General features: G+C 39.0%; 1 protein-coding gene across 1 annotated transcript; it reads left to right on the forward strand.

The window, feature by feature from the left end:
* Positions 1 to 6,864: 6,864 nt before the first annotated feature.
* On the forward strand, positions 6,865 to 7,383 carry LOC143588821 (uncharacterized). Its single transcript, XM_077069733.1, has one exon. It carries the CDS (start codon positions 6,865 to 6,867, stop codon positions 7,381 to 7,383), a length of 519 nt encoding a protein of 172 aa, XP_076925848.1.
* The last annotated feature ends 6,693 nt before the right edge of the window (positions 7,384 to 14,076 follow it).

The following is a 14,076-nucleotide window of genomic DNA, read 5'->3' on the forward strand; positions in this document are numbered from 1 at the left end:
TTCTTTTCCCAATAAATTGGGAACCATTATCACATATAATCTCAGAAGGAATACCAAATCTAGTTATAATATTCCTTTTAATAAAAGATATAACTTCCCTTTCTTGGAATTGTATGAATGCTTCTGCTTCAATCCATTTAGAGAAGTAGTCCGTCATGGCAAGCATAAAGACCTTTCCACCCGATGCCTTTGGTAGCTTACCATACCAACAATGTCCATTCCCCGTTTCATGAAAGGCCATGAAAAGGATATAGGATACATTGGTTCTGCTGGTTGATGAAGGATATTTGCATGCCTTTGGCAGGCATCACACTTCTTCGAATACTCTACTGCATCCTTCTTCATCGTCGGCCAGAAGTATCCAGTCCTAAGTATCCTGGAGAATAATGCTCTCCCCCCTGTGTGGTTGCCGCAATCTCCTTCATAAAAATCTTTAAGTACCTCATGGATTTCAGGATCCTCGATGCACCTCAAGTATGGACCTGCAAAAGATTTTCTGTATAGCATTTCATCTAATAAAATATACTGTGATACCTTGAGTTTGAAGGATTTCGGATTCTCCATAGCTGGGATCTCTCCAGTTTGAATGTACTTCTTGATTGGGAGTATCCAGGATCCTTGGCTGTCTGAGGATAATGGATCCCAAAGTACAATCTGTTTGTCACTTGTTATCTCTCCAACTTCTTGCTCTCCTATTGCTGTCAAGAGTATATGGATATCTCGGATCTTCGTATCTTCTGGAATTTTCAAGGATGAGGCTAAATTCGCTAAGGCGTCTGCCCCAGCATTTTCTTCTCTTGGTACCTGCACTATAATAAATATTTCGAAGGATTTTTCCAATTCCTTCACAATATCTAGATATTTGATCATATTTTCACCTCTCACGGTATAAGAACTGTTAAAGTGGTTAGTTATAATTAATGAATCCATATAAACTTGAAGATACCTGATCCTCATGCTTTTGGCTAAAAGTAAACCTACCTCATTGTTGGTAGCTTGAAACACAGATGCAATGGACTGGGTATTATGTCCCCCTGTGGCGATTTCAGTAGTATGCCCAATCATGTTCCTCTTATGTTGGATGCTCCATCAGTGAAGAGGATCCAAAGATCTTTGGTTACATTTAGTTGCTGAACCTCCAAGTCGGCTTCTTTCTGCATGTCACTGCTGAAATCAGCCACAAAGTCTGCGAGTGCCTGTGATTTGATAGCTGTTCTAGGATCATATTGAATGTCATATGCACTCAGCTTTACAGCCCACTTAGCCATCCTACCTGACAATTCTGGTTTTCTGAGGACATTCTTAACAGGATAATTAGTTCTCAAGATAATAGTATGAGTCTCAAGATAATGTCTTAATTTAGTAGAAGCCATAATTAAAGCAAGGATTAACTTTTCTAAATGAGAATACATGGCTTCTGCATCTAACAGACTTTTACTTACATAATACACTGGGTGTTGTTCACCTTCATGATCCTTGACGAGGACGACACTTACTGCATTACCTAAAACAGCTAGATATAGATATAAGGATTCTCCATCCACAGGCTTCATTAGAGCTGGAGCCGAGGATAAGTAATCCTTTAAGGCTTTGATCGTAGCCTCATGCTTTTCCGTCCATTCAAATTTCTTATTTTTTCTAAGAATGTCGTAGAAGTCTTTGCATTTCTCGGAGGATCTTGAGATGAACCTATTGAAAGCGGCTATTCTTCCCGTGAGCCTTTGGACATCCTTGGCGTTTACAGGCGACTTTAGGTTGATGATGGCTTCAATCTGCTCTAGGCTTGCTTCAATTCTTCTTTTAGTCACCATATATCCCATAAATTTTCCAGCCTTAAACCAAAGTGGCATTTTGACGGATTCAATTTCATGTTATATGGGTCAAGGACATTGAATGCTTCCTCGAGGTCTCTAAGGTGATCCTCAGCTTTCTTCGACATAACCACCATATCGTCTATGTATACCTCCATAGTCTTGCCCAACTGATCCTTGAACATCATGCTGACTAGTCTTTGGTATGTTGCCCCTGCATTTCTTAGTCCAAATGGCATAGCAATATAACAATATATGCCGGTAGGGGTCATGAATGCGGTATCCTCTTGATCAGATGGTTCCATCTTAATTTGTTGAAATCTAGAGGAAGCATCCATAAAGGTAAGCATTTCATATCCTGTTGTTGCATCCACCATGGAGTCTATATGTGGTAACTGGAAAGGATCCTTGGGACATGCCTTGTTTAAATATGTAAAATCAACGCATACCCTCCACTTTCCGTTCTTTTTTGAAACTACAACCACATTAGCCAACCATCGAGGATATTGAACTTCTCTGATCATACCGGCCTTAAGAAGTTTTTCAACTTCTTCTTGTATGATCTTGTTCCTTTCAGGAGCGAATTTCCTTCACTTCTAATGGATGGGTTTAACACATAAATCAAGGCTGAGCTTATGAGTGATTACCTCCTTTGAAATACCTGTCATGTCTGAATGTTTGAAGGCAAACGTGGATTTTCTTTGTTTTAGGAAGGATATCATATCCTCCTCAATCTCATCGGGGATACTGGATCCTAGGAACACCTTTACATCTGGATCCTCGAGGTCCAATGATACTTCCTTTAAATCTTTCTCCTGAGCTTCTAGTACGTCCCTAGGATGTTGCTGTGGTTGCTATGCTATAGTCTGCTTGGCTGTTAGCTTCATTGATGAGGAATAATAGTTCTTGGCCTCTGCCTGATCACCAACTATCTTCACGACTCCCCATGGGGTAGGTAGTTTGATGCATTGGTGGTGAGTTGAGGCCACCGCCTTCATCCCATGGAGCTAGGGCCTGCCTAAAATAACATTGCAACAAGAAAGGTTATCAATAACACATAATTTTTTATATGAATTTAACCCTTCAATATAATTTGGGAGGTTGATGTCCCCCAAGGTTATCAGGCACTGATGTTCTAGGAACGATCTCGGAATCTGGAATGTTCATCTTCTTAAGGACATCATGCGGGATGATGTTGACCGAGCTTCCACCGTCTACTAAGATCCTGCGTACATAATGGTTAACGATAAATAAAGTAATAATCAAACCGTCATGGTGAGGATCCTGGATGTTTAGTTTGTCTTCTTCGTCGAAGAAGATCCTTTTATTTGTTGTTAAGGTGGTAGATACTATCGGTCGGTCTTCGTTATCCAACTTGATCTCTTTGGCTAGCCTTTTTGCTACGGAGAAGGAAGTTCCACATATGTCGGATCCTCCAGAGATGAAGTTGACCATTCGCACGTTCAGTTCATCCTGGTGAGGATCCTGGATACTCGTGTCGAAGAATATTCTTTCATCAGTTATTCGAGTAGTGGGGATAAGTGGCCTTCTTTCATCGTCCAACTTGAATTCTTCTTCAAGATAAGATGTTTGAAATATGTCACAGTCTCTGGAGACAAATTTGATCACGTGAGCATCTGGTGGTGGTGGCGTTGCTTTTTGTGGAGGATCTTAAGGATCCTGGATTTCTTCCTTCCCAAGAGTTCTTTAAAGTGACCCTTGCTCAGGAGGTATTCGATTCCCCTCCTTAGGCCAATGCATTCGTCTGTCAAGTGGCCAAAATCTTCGTGGAAGGCGCACCACTTAGACTAGTCTTTGAAGGTAGTCGTCTTCTCATTCTTTCGGGGCCACCTTACTTTTTCCCCTAGATCCTTCATGGCACAAATTAAGCCATGGGTATCTATGGAGAAACAATACTCGGAGATGTAGGGATAGTCTTCGTCATCATCTCCTTATTCGACTGCTCGTAAGTTTTGATTGTTGAACTTGGTGTACGGCTTTGATTTGTTGTTCCTGTATGAGGATCCTTTATTCTTGTCAGGGGATTCCGGTTTTGTTTGAGCCCCCAATCTTTCTTGGATCATTTTGTCATCTTCCAGCTGAATAAACCTTAGTGCTTTGTTCCTTACTTCATCTAGAGACCTGCAAGGTGTCATCACAAGATCATCATAAAAGGGGGAGCCCCTATGAAGTCCCATCTTGAAGGCTTCAACAGCAGTAGCCATGTCAAGATTAGGGATTTCCAGAGCTTCCCTGCTGAACCTCATGACGAAATCCCTAAGGGATTCATCACTTGGTTAGACTACTAGGTATAAATCACTAGTTAACTTCTCAAATTTCTTGCTACAGGAAAATTGACTGTTGAACAAGTTAACTAAATGTGAAAAAGAAGTAATTGAAAAGGGAGGAAGACTTAGCAGCCATTTTAATGCCGATCCTGTCAGTGTGGATCCAAAGCTTTTACACAAGCAGGATTCCTTGAGTCTCTCAAGAATCGGGTTGATTTCCATCCTTTCTCTGTATTGTGCCACATGTTCTTCAGGATCAGTGGTTCCATCATAAGTCTTTAAGTTGGGGGTTGAGAATCGCTTCGGGATTTCAGCGTCACAGATAGGCGGAGCAAATCTGGATAATTTATGGCTTCCCTCAGGTATCTCAGGGATTGGTCGTATCACCCCAGGAACACTGGATATCATATCCTTGAGCTTTTGTAGTTCCTTGGCCATAGCTTGGTTGATACTTGCATCCTGCATGGAACCACTGTTAGCATCTAAGGATAAAGGATCATACAAATGACCTCTTTGTTGGGCGAAGGTTGGCATCTCGGATGAGTATCTGGGATAAGAAGAGTCAGCGATAGGAGTTGGACCACCTGACGCGATAGTCTGCATGGGAATGAAATCTCCTTCATGGACTTCGGAGGATTGTTGATGTTGGACTCCTTAGGATCCTTGATTCTGATAGAAGGATCCTTGAGGTTGGAAATTATAGGATCCTTGAAGATATAATCCAGAGGATCCTGGTTGAAGGATGGGTGATCCTTGTCGGAAGTGTAAGGATCCTTGAGTTTGCTGACCCATGGACCCTTGTTGAAGGATAGATGATCCTTGCTGGAATTATGAGGATCCTTGAGTTTGCTGACCCATGGACCCTTTTTGAAGGATAGATGATCCTTGAGTGAACTGAGCCATGGATCCTGGACTGGTGAAATCCATCATCCTGGGTATCAGGGGAGTGTGATCCTCCGCTGGCCTCTTAGTCTTCTTGAGATCTTCTATCTCACGAAGGATCCTCTGGTTGGTCTTGTTCTGCTGCTCCATATATGCTTTTACATGCGAAAACATAGATGAAACATCATTGTTAGTATTAATCACTGGCGCAGCAGCAGATTTTGAGCTCTGGAAGACTGGTAATTGCGTCTTGCTTCCAGCAGCAGCAGCAGCCCTTGGTGCTCCCGTGATTGGCGGAGGCATCGGCGGCAAAGTTCTCGATGAGAGAGAAACCGAAGATGGCATAGTTGACGAAGCAGAGGTTGATTGAGAGGCCATTGATGGTGATATGGGTATGAGAAGGTTTGAAAATGATAGGAATAATAAGGATTATAGCACCAATTGCCCCACGGTGGGCGCCAAATTGTTTTGGATAGAAATATGCTAAGGATAATGTATCCAAATTCGTTTAGTGAGGATTAGTGATAAGGTGATAAAAACAAGTATGTATCAATTACAAACGCAAACAAAAGGATTTGTTACGAGGAAAAGCCCTTGATCTGGTTCGGATCGCCGGCACAAAAACCCCGGGTGAAGACAAATCGTCTATCACCACTTTATTAATCAAAAAAGGTGGTACAGAGGTTGGAGTTGTTGATCAACAAATACAATGAATGCTATGTGTGTGTGATTACAGATAACTTAGCAGCTAGGGTATGTGTGAACGTGTGTCTAATGTTGATCACAACTCGATATATAAAGAAAAACAACCAGTAACTAACTAACAACTATATCCTATAAACTGCTAGTCTTCCACTCTTTATCATTATGCTCTTTGACCACGTGCTAATAGTCGTTTATTAACGAATTAAGTGGTGGACTAGGTCTAGGAGCCGTTGTTATTTAAACGTCGGTCTTCATACGAAATTCATCCATTAATAGTTATGATGACTAAGGATCCCGGATCCAGACTTCAGCTAAAGAACTCTCTAGGAGGATCATTGATCCAAGCACGTCTTCAATAATAACATATCTCGTCCTTAGTACTCAGTAATAGGTCCTATCATTCTGCTACTTCTTCCACTGGCTTAGTCTTCAGTCTCAACCACGTGTTGCAGGTGTCTTGTAGTGGAATATACAGTAGACTGGATCTTAAAGTTGTTATACCTGTCTAACACATCACCATACTAAATGCAATCATTAGTAAACAAATAATACCGAGGATCGTTGATCCTTCATAACCTGATACATATCTCAAGGATAATCTATCTATAAGATAGTTAAGGATTAAGGATCCTCAGCATAAAATTCATGCCCTAACACTTACTCTATTACTTCATTTTCTCAAGTAGTTAATTTATTCAATAATCAGTTTTCTTGTAGTAGAAAGTTTGAAAAATTTTCTAGTGATTTATACCGTGTTGTTCAACTTAGTTATGAATCCTTAAAGGACTTTGTCCCCAAGTTTGGAAGGGAATCCTTGGAAATCCCAAATCTTTACATGGCTATGGCTGTTGAGGCATTCAAGATGGGATTGCAATAGGACTCCCCCTTTATGATGATCTTGTTATAACCCCATGCAGGACCTTGAAGTCAGGAATAGGGCACTATAATTCATTAGACTAGAAGACGACAAAAGGATCTAAGAAAGATTGGGTGCTTCAACAAAATAGGAGCAACTCGATAAGAAACAAGGATCCTCGTACCGGAACAACAATTCCAAGCCCTACTCAAATTTCAACAACCAAAATATCCATGCGGTAGAACAAGACAAGGATGAAGAGTAATCTCCAAGAATATCAGAGTATTGATTTTCCGTTGATACTCCTGGGCTAATATGTGCCATGAGAGATCTTGGAGAAAAAGCAAGGTGGCCTTGGAAAAAAGAAAAGTCAACATCCTACAAGGATAAAAATAAACGGTGTGCATATCACGAAGACTTTGGCTACATGACGGACGATTGTGTCGGTCTAAGAAGAGAGATTGGATATCTCCTCAGCAAGGGGAACTTCAACGATATAATGGGTAGAAAGAAGTCAAAGATCCAGGAACCTGGACAAATCTCAGAGAAGGCTTCTCCACCACCGGCGGACGCGCAAATTATCAATTTTATCTTCGGAATTTCCGACATCTGTGGAACCTTATTCTCCTCAGCAAAACGAGATGCTAAAGAGATCAAATTGGAGAATGGAGAAAGGCCCATCATAACAACAACTTTAACCAACCAAAGGATCATAACTTTCGATGAAGAGGATCGCATGCACCTCCAGGATCTTCACCATGACAGTTTGATTATTACTTTATTTATTTCTAACCATTATGTTCGTAGAATCCTTTTAGATGGGGAATATCATTCAGGCTAATGTCCTCAAGAAGATGAACATCCATGAAACTGAAATTACACCAAGATCATCTGTCCTCATTGGCTTTAGTGGCAAAACCAAGAATACATTGGGGGACATCAAGCTTCCTATCTATAATGAGGGAGTTAACTCTTTCCAAAATTTTTGTGTTATTGATAACCGATCCAGCTATAATGTTATCCTCGGAAGGCCTTGGATTCATGAAATGAAAGCAGTAGCCTCAACCTATCATCAATGTATCAAACTTCCAACCCCATGAGGAGTAATATAGATTGATAGTGATTAAGCGGAGGCTAGGAACTACTACACTTCGTCGATGAAGCCAGCTACAAAGCAGACGATCGCATAGTAGTCAAAGAATCATTCCAGAGAGGTGCTCGAAGCAAGGGAGAAGGATCTTAAAGAAGTATCCTCGGAACATGAGGATTCAGACGCCAAGGTGCATATAGGATTTGAGATCCTCGGCAACATTGAAGGGGATCTGGTATCATTCCTTAAACAAAGAAAGTCCACTTTTCCTTTCAAACATTCTGAAATGACAAGTATCTCTAAAGACATTATTATGCATAAGTTAGGATATATACATTTTTCAGGCCTGTCCACCAGAAAAGCAGGAAATTGTGCCTGAAAAAAATATCATTATCCAAGAAGAAGTCCACAAACTTCTTAAGGGAGGTACAATTAGGGAGGTTAAGTATCCAAATTGGTTAGCCAATGTGGTAGTTGTTTCTAAAAAACTGGAAAGTGGAGGGTATGTGTTGATTTTACTGATTTAAACAAGGAATGCCCCAAGGATCCTTTCCTCTTACCACACTTTGACTCCGTGGTGGATGGTACAACAGGACATGAGATTCTTACTTTTATGAATGTTTCCTCTGGATTTCAACAAATTCAGATGAAACCATCTGATCAAGTGGATACAACATTCATGACTCCTACTGGCATATATTGTTATATGGGACTAAGAAATGCAGGGGCAACATATCAAAGACTGGTCAATATGATGTTCAAGGATTAGTTAGGAAGACAATGGAAGTCTACATAGACGACATGGTAGTCAAGTCAAACAAAGTAGAAGATCATCTCAAGGATCTCGATGAAGCATTCAACATCCTTGATCAATACAACATGAAACTAAACCCATCCAAATACCATTTCGGTGTTAAAGCTGGAAAACTCTTAGGGTCTATGGTGACGAAAAATGGAATAGAAGCCAGTCCTGAGCAAATTGAAGCCATCATTAATTTAAAATCCCCGGTGAATGCTAAATATGTCCAAAAGGCTAACGGGAAGGAGTGCTGCCCTGAATATAATCATCTCCATATCTTTAGAGAAGTACAAAGATTTCTATGATATCTTGAGGAAGAATAAGAAGTTTGAATGGATACAGAAGCATGAATATGCACTGAAAGCTCTTAAGGATTATATATCCTCAGCGCCAACCCTGTTGAAACCAATGGATGGTGAACCGTTTTCCTTGTACTTAGCCTTCACAGGTAATGCGGTTAGTGCTGTGCTAGCCAAAGATCACGAAGGACAACAACATCCGGTATACTATATAAGAAAAGTCTCTTACACGCTGAGATCAGGTATTCTCACCTTGAGAAGTTAATAGTTGCTTTGATTATGGACTCAACTAAGTTGAGACATTATTTTGAAACCTATACAATTGTTGTTAGAACTAACTATCTTGTTAAGAATGTGCTTAGAAAACCAGAAGTGTTAGGTATGTTGGCTGGGCCGTGAAGCTTAGTGCATATGATATTTAGTATGAGCCTAGAACAACCATCAAATCACAAGCACTTGCAGACTTTGTGGTTGATTTCAATAGTGACATACAAAAGGAAGCGATGTAACGATTCCGACAAATTCAGGTATACCCTAGCCGGAATATACCATTTATGTGTTATTTAATACTGAATATATGAAATATAATGTGTTTATACGAGTATATAAGATTCACAGTACGAATTATACTCGAATATACAGCTAGTCGTATTGGAATTACGATTAACCGATGAACGGTTATTGAAACCCGAACGAATCGGGGATTACATTATAGACGAAATATATGATGTTTAGTAAGGTTTGCGAAGTATTAAAGCTTCGGGATAAGTGAATTATAGCACAGAAAAAGTATTTCGATTTAATGGTACGTCGGTACGTTAAACGAAACCTTTAATATCAAACCAAGCAAGAGACGATCGATCAAGCCGAAAAAGATGCACAATTACCGACAATATGATGTGTTAAGTCAATAAATGTCATGGTTTAAGTTTTTAAAGTTTTTAAATCGGTTTTATATAAATTTTATTTTAAGCCAAAAAACGACCGTTTTGGCCTCGTTTTGAGCGGAATTAAACGTTTAACCGAAAAAACAAACTGGACCAGATTATCCACAACATTATCCGGATTACGCAATCCGAATGTGTGGCCAAGATTTGAGATGTGGGCCCCACCCCACACCATAACATGGACCGATCGGTCCACTTGATACACTTTAACATATCATTTTCTTTTATTAACATCTCAACTCTCCAAATCCTCTCAACCCTACATACATTCAACCAAAAACCTTTGATTTCTAACAAGATTCACAAGGTATAAACATGGTTTTAATGGTTGATTCATTGTTTTAACTCCATAATTTTGAGAAAATGAGGTTTCAAGTGGAAAATGGATGAAAACCCGAGATGAAACCGATTCTTGCATGATCAAGTGATGTATACAAGTTATACAAGGGATCTTGGTCCAAGAAAGGAGTTAAAAGAGTCAAAAACGAATTTTTACGGTTAAAATCTTTGTTTTGATGTCTTAACCGAAACCATGAAAGAAATGGATTGATTGTGGGTGTAACTTGCTTGGTGTGGTGTTATTGTGCTTGTAGGTGTTATATCTAGTTGCTAGCAAAGACTAGAAAGCAAGATCTTGGCGATCTAAAGCTAGAAACACAAGGTAGTTCGGTTTTTCGTATGATTTATATGATTTGGACAGATTGTGATAGACTTAGAGTTGGGTCATGAAATTTCACAGAGATGATCTACACATGAAAATATGAGATCTGTGAAATTTTGGTAATTTTTGGATAAAGGATGAATATTTGGTGAATTTAATGCTCGGTTTTGGCTAAAAATGGTGAAAAATAGCTAAACATCATGAAACATTCTGGAAAAATTCAGATAAGTTTCTTATAACATATAAAAGTCACACACAAAATTTCAGGTCCATTGGAGGAGTCTAAGTAGGCTTTTCGGTAAAACGAGTTCTAGAGTTTTCTAGCTCGGTTTTGGTGAAAATTGCATGAAAAATGAGATTTTGGTTCTGGAAAAATTACAGGGAACTATGTGGATAGCAGAGGGTCATCCCAGAAAAATTTGGGATTTTTCTAAGGTCGTTTGGTATTTTCGACATATTTGGTGTTTCAATGACGTTTAAAAATAGATAAATAAATGTTAAATATAAAAATTAATTCTGGAAATATTTTTATAAAATTCCTTACTGTCAAAAAGTGATTTGTTCAAAATTTCAAGATCCGAGACTAAGCGGATATTTATTTGTGCTAAAAAGAACATAAAAACAAATTTTTAAAGCTTAAAACGCGTAAAACGGCAAAGTTCGCCTAAGCGAGCTGACCGGTGTATAAAAACCTTAAAAATGAACTATTTTCATGAAACTAAGTTAATCAAGTAAAAATAAATCATCCGAAAATAATTCGGATGATTTGGGTAATTTTACCCGATTTAGCAATTTCCGGTATATTAAAGACGGAAACGGGCCCGCGGCCAAACGGGGTGTCTAAACCGAGCTCTAATTTCACCACTTTAATTAAAATATCAGTAACAACTATTTTCGGGTCGTATGTGACCAAACTCATTTTCGAAAACATAAAGACGTATAACCGTGCTAGGCACGCAAAACGAGAAAACAAACTAATGGTAGTTTTGACTAAAGAACTCTAAGTGATATCACAATCTAAGTCCTAAGAAGTGTTTCGGGGTTAACATTGTCCCCGGATCGTGTACGGTACTGGGTTAACAGTGTCCCCAGACGTACCGGTTAACACGAATTTAAGTTAATTTAATAGAAATTGTGTAGTAACGACTTAGGGATCGTATTACAGATCCGGACCGGTAGCCGCGCACAGTATTACATCTTTACTCACGAAAAGGTGAGTTTCACGAGCCCCTTTTTACTGAACTGTTTTAAATATTTTCCCGGGGCGGAAAGCATGTTTTTATCAAAGTGTTTAAGTACATGCCGATCGCATGGAATGAATGTATTTATATAATGTTTATTGTACGGGAATCGCACGGTAATGTATTAAGATGGTAATTGTCTGAGTTGCTAATATTGTAAGGCCCGAAACAGTGTTCTGGGTTAACAGTGTCCCCAGAGGTTATTAAATGTATTTCTGGGTTAACAGTGTCCCCAGAGGTTATTAAATGTATTTCTGGGTTAACAGTGTCCCAGAGGTTATTAAATGTGTTTCTGGGTTAACAGTGTCCCCAGAGGTTATTAAATGTGTTTCTGGGTTAACAGTGTCCCAGAGGTTATTAAATGTGTTTCTGGGTTAACAGTGTCCCCAGAGGTTATTAGATGTGTTTCTGGGTTAACAGAGGTTTCACTTGTAGGCTCAGCATAATTACATCGCTAATTTATGATTATTATAATGATTTGTCATGGTTTATTTAAATTAGTGAAACTCACCAACTATTCATAGTTGACCTGTTTTCTTTACATGCTTTCTAGGTACACCCAAATTGGAATGAGTGATACGTGCTTGATGATGTGTGCTATTTTGTGGAAGCTTAAGGGTCTATATTTTGTATTAAACATGTTAACGTACTATCGGTAAAACTTATGTGATAACGCCTAGACGGTAACGAAACTCGGAACAATGTAATACGTTTAAATTAATGTAGTGGTGTTTTCTTTATAAGCAATGTTGTTGATATCAGATGTGTCTGTTGCATCCCGTTTACGTTTCCGCTGCGGTTACGGGGTGTTACAGCTGATTTGGAGGTCCAACACTTGAAGAAACCAAGGATCCTTGGATCCTTTTCACATATGGTGCATCAAATGTAAGAGGAACATGATTGGGCATACTACTAAAATCACCACAGGGGGACATAATACCCAGTCTGTAGCCTGTGAGTTCTAAACTACAAACAACGAAGCTGAATATGAAGCACTTATTGCAGGTTTAGTTTTAGCTAAATAAATGAGGATTAGGTATCTTCAGGTTTACATAGAATCTTTACTAATCACTAACCACTTTAACAGTTCTTATAATGTAAAAGGTGAAAATAGGATTAAAATTTATAAATTGTGAAGGAATTAGCGAAATCCTTCGAAATGTTTAGTATAATTCAGGTACCAAGAGAGGAGAATGATGGGGTAGATGCCTTAGCAAACTTAGAATCATCCTTGAAGATCCTAGATGACCTAAAGATACCCATTATTCATATACTTTCTCCAACAATTGGGGAACATGAAGAAATGGAGATAAAAATGGATTGCCCTAAAGGTTCTAAGGATCCCTCATCATGTCCATAAGTGGTATCCTTGATCCTTCCAATCAAGAAATTCCTCCAAGATGGAGAAATACCTAAAGGGGAAAATCCCAAAGCTTTCAGAATTAAGGTATCACAATTTATCATTTTACAAGATACTGTATACAGAAAATCTCTTGCAGGTCCCTACTTGAGATGCATTGATGATCTAGAAATACAAGAAGTGCTTAAAGACTTTCACGAAGGTGATTGTGGTAACCATACATGGGTCAGAGCACTGTTCTCTAGGATACCGAGGACCGGTTACTTTTGGCCAACAATAAAGAAGGATGCTATGGAGTATTCAATGAAGTGTGATGCTTGTCAAATTCATGGTAAAATTATTCATCAACCAACAGAACCTATGTATCCTATTTCTTCTTCATGGCCCTTCATGAAATGGGGAATGAATATTGTAGGCAAGCTACCCAAGGCACCAGGTGGAAAGGTCTTTATGCTTGCTATGACAGATTACTTATCATAATGGATTGAAGCAGAAGCATTTGTTTAATTCCGTGAAAGGGAAGTTATGTCCTTCTTTAAAAGAAATATTATAACTAGATTTGGTATCCCATCTGAAATTATTTGTGATAATGGATCCCAATTTAATGGGAAATGAACTACTAACTTTGGTGACAGTTGGGGTATAAAGATGATCACTTCTACACCAGTCCATCCACAAGCCAATGGTCAAACAGAGTTAAGCAACAAAATCATCATCCACCACTTGAAAAATAAGTTAGGATCAAAGAAAGGCAAGTGGTGTTAGTGCATATTTTGTAACAGATAATCTTTAGTGTTTGTTAGAATTGAGAGTAACGGTCAAAGGGGAGTCTGTTGGTGCATTTTGTGATCGCCTCTATGCAATTCTGACTGTTAGGATAGATATTTTCCCTGCTGAGGATATATTATCCTTGAAGATATGTCTGGATCAGTTATCCTCCTGAAGAGCTCCAGAGTTATGTTGAAGATCAAGGATCCTTAGAGGTTTCGTATTATTAAAAATTGTTTCACGTGTGTAGGTTATTATTCAACATAAGTAACGACTTTGTGACTTGGTCTACCTTAAGTTTCGCTACTGGAAGCTCCCAGCACGTGGTCAATGAACGTTGGAGGAGTTGTGGAATAGTGGCGGAAAATT

The sequence above is a fragment of the Bidens hawaiensis genome, unplaced genomic scaffold (genome assembly GCF_021521415.1).
Source record: "Bidens hawaiensis isolate Kalapana, Puna unplaced genomic scaffold, B.hawaiensis_p1.1 tig00036797_1, whole genome shotgun sequence".
NCBI classification, from domain to species: Eukaryota; Viridiplantae; Streptophyta; class Magnoliopsida; order Asterales; family Asteraceae; genus Bidens; species Bidens hawaiensis.